Genomic DNA, 8599 nt, shown 5'->3' with positions numbered 1-8599 from the left:
AGTCATTCAACCAGGAGGGTTGGTTTGACAACCCCAAGAGTCCTGCGGGCTTGTGGCGCGGGGCCTGCAGGTGCGGGGTAGATTACGTGGTGGGTCGGGCCACGTCAGGCGCCAGGGCCGGGTAAGAGTCCCGCTGGGCCATGTTGATCACCAGGGCTAGGCCCTAGGTGTAGGTGCGCTACTGGTTCGGAAAGCAAGCACTAGCTCACGGCCTTCTTAGCTCGCGCGGGAGGCTGGGGGTCCACATCTATTGGCTAAGGCTTAGGCGGCTTGGGGACAAGCCTTCTTTGGAGGGGGAGGTAGTTGTCACGGTCAAGCTAGCTATATAGGTGCGATCCGGGCAGATCAGACCATGGGGTCTGATCATAGTGACCTTTTTGGTCCAGTGGGGAGTATGCTTGCCCGGACACGTGCTCTTACAGGAACGTCCTCGCAAGTCTGCAATTTCACCATCATAATCCCAACATTGCCCCGTTCTACGACAACCTCGAGATCCCAACGGCGTTGACAGAGTGGCCCGTGGCTTCGGGCAACCAACATAGGCGTGTCCATGTGAACAGCTTCGGGTTTGGAGGAACAAACGCTCAGGTGATTCTCTAAGCATAGACTCCCCACATTGGCCCGTGCGCAGGCGCCACCCGTCTTGGCGCCGATTCCTTTCTCCGCACTGTCGGAGCACTCCCTATTGGGCATCCTCCGAGCTACTTCTATTATCGGCTGAGGGCCTTGAATCCAGCATCGATGCCACGCTCAGAGCAACAAGACGCCGATCAGCACCCGGTCAACGAGCATCAGAGTCCTGGGTGTCTTCACTGGACAGGGAGCGCATTATGCTTGATTGGGCTTCAGCTGATTGAGGAGTCGGCCTTCGTGAAGATTGGGTGCGAATTGGACGACTACCTCGCTCAGCTGCCAGATGCCGACCGACCAACCTGGACACTTGAAATTGAACTGCTGGCCGATGGCCCATCATCTCAAGCCAGCGGGGCCGCCATCTCCCAGCCGCTATGTACTGCCATTCAAATAGCCTTGGTGGAGCTTCTCCACTTGGCCAACGTCCGGCTGGGTGTCGTGGACCATTCTTCCGGTGAATTAGGGGCCGCTTCGGGCTGTGTCCGTTTCTGTGCCCGTACCAGCCCGCCGTACGGACATCAACCCATTATTCCATGCCGATTAAACCCACTGGCTTATCGACCGGTCTCGCACGATTAGGATATCTCTTTACGGCTGGATGATTGAGCAAGGAGGGGGACATGTAGTGGTCAGGAGCAGGAATCCGAAGATTGATTCTGCATGGCTTGCAAGTGCTGCTTCTCGTAGAGCTACTGTTGGCGATCTTTCAGGGTAAGATGAGGATCGTAAGAGAGTTGAGAGAATAACCATGCTAACTATAGGGTCATAAACAGCGATATAATCAACGAGGAGAGCTTGCGTGATCTCTATGATAGGATTTGCGCTACCATGCCACTCGTAGCAGGTGTGGCCTAGGGACTATGGTGCTGCAAGACACCGTAATCTGCGATATGGGTTTCGAGCGCACGATTGATGCTTTCCGGCCCAAGGTTGATGGCAGTGGCTTCCGCCTGCTTGCGCAGAAAGAGCTCGATTTCTTTGTCTTCTTCTCAATTCTCGGCATTACTGGAAGTACAGGCCAAGCTAACTATACTGCCGCCAATAAATTCATGTGCGGTTTTGCACGGCAACGGAATAGTCGTGGCCTGGCGGCTTCTGTCATCAGTATTGGCGTTATATGCGGAGTCTGCCAGGCACCTGGTGATTGAGGGCCTCCATCAGTAACGCTGGAGGCTTCTAACTTTGTCAGTCCTCCAGTTCTGACCTTAACTACCTATTCCCCGGGATTCGACTATAGTGGGAAGCTTTCTACCTAATTACTGTTACAATGTTCATGGCCTCTGGCTCTGTGCTCACCTATTCAACGGAGTTCACAGCGGCGGGCCAGTGACCCAATCTAGGAAGTATAACAAGGCTTTAGATGATTGTTAACAGCAGTATTTCGCAGTGTAATTCCAGACCATGACAGTCACTACTAATTCTGCCAAATATTACCCTGCTGGAAGTTCCCAGTCAAGTCGCCAACTCATCAACGCTCAGGTTGATCCGCCCGCCACTCCGCAGAAATTAAGGGCGTATCCCGTTGCCTGTAATGCAACACTGCCTGCCACCAGGGTTCAAATTGCAGGCCGCGCCTTTCCAATCACCACCCAAGACATGATAACCCGGCTCGGAGTTAGGGACCGCCCTTCCATCAGCTGCTGCAGGGTCCACAGCATCACGAAGAGGGACAGAGATTGCTCTACTACTACAATGCCCACGTGTCGTTGCCTTATATGATCACCTAGATTGGAATTCTGTTCTTTCTTTAATCTTGGTACAACTACTATACTTTTGGTTATATCTGAAATCCACGCAGTCACTCTGTTCATCCTCAAGAGCATATCAAATACCCCTTTCTAACCTAGATGGTGGAACAAATCTCAGGCCATCAGTTACATCTGCACCACATACAAGCGGCAAATAATCTTGAATATAGCTGCTTCTTGGCTTCCAGGGCGCGGTATCTCCGCCCTTCGGCAATCTTTTCTCCTTGGCAGCTCGCACAACATAATTGGAACTGAGATTGAGCCATGGCACTTCTTTTACAAAGCCCGGATCTTGAAGCATGGGGACAACACAGCGCACGCCTCTCCTGTCCATCTCGCGCACTACGCGTAGGAAGAGCATGGTTGACGTATCGGCGCCTAGGGTCCACGAGGCGTTTGTATAGCCGAATGCGAAAAAGAAGTTTGGAACGTCTTGCAACGCTGCGCCTTTCCAGGCGAATTTGTCGGGGTAGTCGACAGGCTCCCCGTCCACGAGGATTTCTATCTTGCCGAAGAGTAACATCTTAAGCCCCGTCGCAGTTACGATCATGTCCGTGTCCAATCTGCAGCCGGATTTGAGGACGATGCCGGCCCTATCCACTGTGTCGATGTGGTCGGTCACGATATCTGCTTTTCCGGTCCTTAGGGATGCAAAGAAATCGCCCTGCGGGGTTACGCACAAGCGTTGCTCCCATGGATTATACGAGGGCACGAAGTGCGGGTCGAAGGGAACATTGGCAGGTAGTTGAGACTCAATGCTTTGGCGCAGAAACTTCTTTGCGGCGTTAGGGAAGTAGGTCGAGAATTTGAAGAACAGCAGGAACCCAAGAATGTACTTCCACCGCAGGGCTTTGTATACCCAGCGGGTTGGACAAAGCCGTCGAATAAGGCCATCAACTGGGTCGTGCTCTGGCGTTGTGTACAAGTAGGTAGGGCTTCTCTGGAGCATCGTGACAGCCGCAGCGCGGTCAACGAGCGAAGGTAGGAGGGTAATTGCCGTTGCACCACTGCCAACGATAACTGTTTTCTTGTCGTCGAATTCCAGGTCTGCAGGCCAGAACTGCGGATGAACAACTGTTCCCTCAAAGTTTTCAATGCCCGGAATGGGCGAGGACTGGCCTTCCTCGTAATCGAAGAGCCCCGTGCCCATGAAAATAAACAAGGCGGAATATGTCTTTTCTTTCTCCATGCCATTCACCATGACATCAATAGTCCAGCGCTGCTCTTGGGACGTCCACTCAACCTTCGTCACACGGTGATCATATTCGATGTGCTCGGCGATGCCGTGCTTCGCGGCAACCGCTTTCAAATACGACAGGATTGAAGGTCCGTCTGCAATTGGTCTCTCCTCAGTCCACGGATCCCAGGGAAAGCCGAAGGTGTGCAGGTCGGAATCTGACCGGATCCCAGGGTATTGAAATTGTGACCATGTTCCACCCAGTTCGTTTCGGGCCTCGAGAATTGTATATGATAATCCAGGAAAAGCTTCCTTGATCCTATAGGACGCATTGATTCCGCTGATCCCGGCACCAATTACCATGATATCCTCGCTGGTCTCTGGTACCATTTCCTGAGGTGAGGAGGCCATGTTATAACGCCTGGAAGGGATAGAGACGGAGATTGTGATTGTGAAGAGCGGGAACGTGAAATGAACAGAGAGAACCAAGATCCTAGGGGGAAAATAAATAAATTCATTATTGCATATCAACTAAGCCCTCTCTACTAGATCACATCACAATATCTGGCCAGGTGTTGACATTTGGAGTCTTGAGTGATCTCTTTCGGCCCCCGCTTCGGGAAACCGGGGGTGGCTGCGGAGATACTAGGGCCCAAGCCCACGGAATACATCCGCCTTGTTTCGCCGTGCCTGCTGATATTATCCTCTCGGTACCACCCCTTAGGATTATCTTGAATGCATACTCCTATCGAACTTGCAAGATGGCATTGTCTAGGTTATCGTTGGTTCCATCTCTTTTCCCTTTCTCTCTGCTGCAGCTAGGCAGCCAGATCGATGACTATGTCATGGGCCTCGCCAAAGAGCACACAGGAACTCTCCTGACACGAGGTCTTAAAGCCCTGCTTGGACTTTGGCTAGTCTCTCGTATAAACCGTACCTTGAATACATGGGCTCGTAACCATTGGTGTATTCGAAAGGCAGGCCAGCCGTGGGATTTCTCAGGCAACAAAGAAATAGCTGTTGTAACGGGCGGGAGTGGTGGGTTTGGCCTCCTCATCGCCAAAGGACTCAGTAAACACTGTAGGCTTGCTGTTTTGGACATCTTGCCTCAGCCCGAGGAGCTGCAAAAGTGTATGTTCCACTCCCTTTTGACTCGTGCTTACGGACTCCGTTGCTAACTGTGTGCAATCGGTCGCCTCAGGCTCCAACATTACCTTCTACCAGTGCGATCTCGCCTCTCCTGCAGCAATCTACGAGATTTCGGCTGCGATCCGCAGCGACCTTGGGAACCCTTCGATGTAATCAACAACGCTGGCGTGGCCAGGCCGTCTACAATTATAGATGAGACCGGCGAGCTCGTAGAGCGGATCTTCAAAGTCAACATTATCAGCCACTTCATCCTCATCAAAGAGTTTCTCCCGGCGATGCTGAAACAGCAGAAGGGCCATGTTGTCTCTATAGCTAGTGTTGGCAGTTATATGAGCGGGCCACCACTGGTAATTACTGCGCCACGAAGGAGGCCATTCTGTCTTTGCATGAAGGTTTGTGAATAAGCCCTGTAGGATCAATCCAATACCCATTTATTATCTGTCTAACGAAAAGGTAATACAGGACTCAAAGGCGAGCTACGGCAAATTTACAAACCGAGCGGCAGGTGTATCCAAACAACAATCGTGCATCCAGCAGTGCACGGTACTGGAATGCTTAAAACTCTACAGCAATCTCTGACAGATCGTGGTGGTCGCGTGCTGCCGGCAAGCAATGTGGCGAACGCTGTTATCAACCAGGTTCTCAGTGGACGCGGTAGCCAGATCTTTGCTCCGGCGAATGCAGTTTTTGTTTCTTTCCTCCGTGTATTGCCTGCTTGGCTTCAGGAGCTGCTCAGAGATTGGGGTGTTGGGAGCTGTTGATCGTCATTAGAAAGCTATTTCAGCATAGTTTGCAGTGATTCTGGTTCTGGCTCGAGAAGATATATCCAAAATACTGTTGCAGTTATCAGCATTTCCGCCGGGCCATAAAACCAACGGTAATTTGGCAGTCCTTATATTAAACACTTCCTTGGGAGGTTAACTATTGACAATTCCAACTGGTCTTCTATCTCTTTTCGGTTAACCTCAGCGAACAAAAGCCTTCATATATTGCTACCTGGCTCTAGTTTATACAATTTGGCATAGTATCACATGCCATTTTTAGTCTGAGTCTTATAAAATACTACACCTGAACTCGCAAATAACGTCAAGGAATATAGCCATATCCAGGCTCTTATCCTATTAGCATCCCCGCTGGGCCATTAAGCCAATTGGCAATATGCTCCTTATATTCCAACAGGAGGCAAGTGCAAACAGTATAGTTGCTGATCAAGGTTTTATGTCCGTCAAAAGATTAAAAATACTTTCTCAGAAGAGATGAAAGGAGAAGAGAAATTAAAAAAGACTACTCAATATCAGAAATAATAAACACATGAGACGACTGTAGACTTAGATTTCCATGTACAAATTGCACTCTTAAAAGCATTTCAATCCACCATTCCAAACACTACTCGCCAACCTCCCTGTCGATATTCAAATGAAGGTACCTCCTTATAAAGCCCCATCCCCACGAAGCCGTCCGCAGTTGATCTCCGTAAACATAGAGCGGAACAGCAAATAGAAACACGCCGGCCGAGATTCCTGCCAGGATTCCAAAGACCGCGGTATACCCTTGTTGCTGGATCCATGGGTTCGCATAGAAGTTGAGAAGGAATCCAAATGCAGCTTGGCACCGTTTAGTAAATACAGACATATAAATGTGGATGAGGCTGCTCTTTTCTGCTACGTACCTCTGAAAACTGTTTGCATCACAACCACTTCTCCCGATATGGGTCGATAAGAGTCCAGAATGTACACTAAGGACACATTATTTGACTGAACAGTTGTAAACGACACTTTATTTTCTGTTAGCTAGGAACTCGAGAGAGTGCATGCTATAGTGGGGTGTGGATGTTATACCGAGTCCGATTTCGATCACAGGACATATCCAGTGAAACGACTTCTCAATTCCCACTCCGTACAGCATGCACCCCAGGGGACCTGAGATCAATGGGATTATCATGATTGGTAGACGCATCTCCGGCGTTCGAATGCCGTTGTTTCTCGTTGTCAAACTATGTGCGAGACTATCGGTGATCTTGCCGCCGGATAAGATGGCGATCAAGGACCCCACGATTGAGGAGACATATGTCAGTCCTGATTGCCAGGTTTGGAACCCGTATGTCTCACGGAATGCCGTTGAAAAGTTCGTTGATATAAGAATTACCATGCCAATCGTCACGGAGTTTACCAAGGATGCCCACAGTACTGCGGGTAGTGAGAGCGCAACAATCGGTCGTATTATGAGGGTAAGCAGGGATTCTTGGGTATATGTTGTTGAGAATGGTCCCAAACTTCCGCGAAACCTTCGCCGTTTCTGATGCGAAGGGCCAGATGGTCCCCCTGCGTACACAGCAACTTCCATGTGAGCCCCCTGCGTCTTATCCTCCGCGCCGTTCAAATCCGTTGCGGCTGCGGTCTGACGGCGCCAGCCAGTTTCAGGCAAGGTGAATAGGACAAGAACGGCGCAGGTGCTGATCAGGGCCTGGCAGACCCAGTAAATCATTCGCCAGCCATGATTCACGGTTATGAGGCCCGAGATGACAATTCCGGCGCCAACTCCGCCGGTAAGAGCACATGTGTACAGCCTATAGGCGATGAACACATATTCCCGGGGTGAGTAGGCATTACTCACACCATCACCGCTCCACGCTGGTGGAGGAAAAACAAATCCGTTAGAATGAGGGTGGCTACGATCTCCGGCGCCGCACCGGCAAAGCCATAGACGATTCTGGATGCGAGCTCACTTCCAAAGGCGTTTGCACATCTACCCCAGATGTTGGATCCAACCATGAGTAGGAATGCTGCAATATACACTGGGCGTTTTCCATATTTGATAGCCAATGGCACCCAAATCAGGTTCCCTACCCCAATCATTAGCGAAAAAACTGTTTGGGTATAGGCAACCGTGGATATAGAAGCCATAAATTCGGACGGGCTCTCTCCTGGCCCGACGAGGTCTTTCGTGATCTGCTCGAGGGCAACTGCTGGGCCTGCAGCGACAAAATTCACGAGGAAGACGCCGACGCAAACAAGACCCGCGAGATAGTATTTCTGAATAGTTGGCCTTTTAGATTCTGGTAGTTAGTTGTAGGAGATAAAATATGCAGAGAAGGTTTACCAGTTCAAGGGATCGTCAGGGTCTTCAGATGGTGTAGGTATAAGAATGATCTGGTTTGTGCCCTTATCGTGCAGATGAACTCTTCCCAATGTATTGGGCTTGTACTCAACAACAGCCTTACCTGTGTCTAGTGCTGAAGAGTTCATTATAGCTAAATGCATATGAGTTGAGGAGTGAGGTTTCTCCATTGGAAGACACACTTGTGGCCCCAACTTAAATTATGATTCTCCCAAACGGACAATTCCCGCGGCGTTCCCCAGACGATCATTAGAGTTCAGTTTAGTTCTATTACGCTCTCATCTAGAAATCCTGTCCCAATGGTGCTGAGGGGGTGGCGTTTGTATGGGAACTCAGACTGTAGCCCCAGCCTTAACTGCCCCCTTCCCCCCCACTTTCCCGACGTTGACCTCCGGCACTCGTCGCACATGAGGGATTATATTCCAATTTTATTGATAAAAGCGGTCTTATTCCGCGCTTTCAAAGAAGATGGATTTTAGAGCCTAAAAACTGTGAAATCTGTTAGAAAAGGCGGGCGCTTTGCTCTTTGCTCCTGTTGTTGTTGCCGCCACAACAGTATATACGTACATATATATAATGGACACCATTGCGAACCTAGGAACAGATGTCGCCAAAACAGCCGGCCCAACATACGAGATATATGGGAGCATTTTACGCCACCCAGCCAACTCTTCTCTTATCCACGGTCCCGGCACCAATGTCAGCACGATCACATACGGACCGCACCCGCGCAATGTCCTAGACCTGTACGAGCCGGCGCCGGCCACCCCAACAC

The 8599-nt window shown here is 50.3% G+C and overlaps 3 protein-coding genes across 3 annotated transcripts; 1 reads left to right on the top strand and 2 right to left on the bottom strand.

Annotated features, from left to right (window-relative positions):
• Nucleotides 1-741: 741 nt before the first annotated feature.
• Nucleotides 742-1212, top strand: BDW70DRAFT_165193 (uncharacterized protein; the record flags this gene model as incomplete). Its single annotated transcript, XM_073741679.1, has 1 exon — nt 742-1212. One exon carries the CDS (start codon nt 742-744, stop codon nt 1210-1212), a length of 471 nt encoding a protein of 156 aa, XP_073590517.1.
• Nucleotides 1213-1746: 534 nt separating this feature from the next.
• On the bottom strand, nt 1747-3921 carry BDW70DRAFT_168139 (flavin-containing monooxygenase; the record flags this gene model as incomplete). The annotated part of the gene is made up of 2 exons (XM_073742385.1): nt 1747-1770; nt 2527-3921. 2 exons carry the CDS (start codon nt 3919-3921, stop codon nt 1747-1749), a joined length of 1419 nt encoding a protein of 472 aa, XP_073590516.1.
• Nucleotides 3922-6093: 2172 nt separating this feature from the next.
• Nucleotides 6094-7952, bottom strand: BDW70DRAFT_165190 (MFS transporter; the record flags this gene model as incomplete). The annotated part of the gene is made up of 5 exons (XM_073741678.1): nt 6094-6311; nt 6377-6481; nt 6546-7273; nt 7321-7752; nt 7807-7952. The coding sequence occupies 5 exons, from the start codon at nt 7950-7952 to the stop codon at nt 6094-6096; spliced, it is 1629 nt and encodes a 542-aa protein (XP_073590515.1).
• Nucleotides 7953-8599: the final 647 nt, after the last annotated feature.

The sequence above is a fragment of the Aspergillus foveolatus genome (assembly GCF_047715535.1).
Source record: "Aspergillus foveolatus strain CBS 279.81 unplaced genomic scaffold BDW70scaffold_235, whole genome shotgun sequence".
Lineage (NCBI taxonomy): Eukaryota > Fungi > Ascomycota > Eurotiomycetes > Eurotiales > Aspergillaceae > Aspergillus > Aspergillus foveolatus.
The sequence above is the reverse complement of the archived record's forward strand: the minus strand, read 5'-3'. Positions and strand labels throughout refer to the sequence as shown.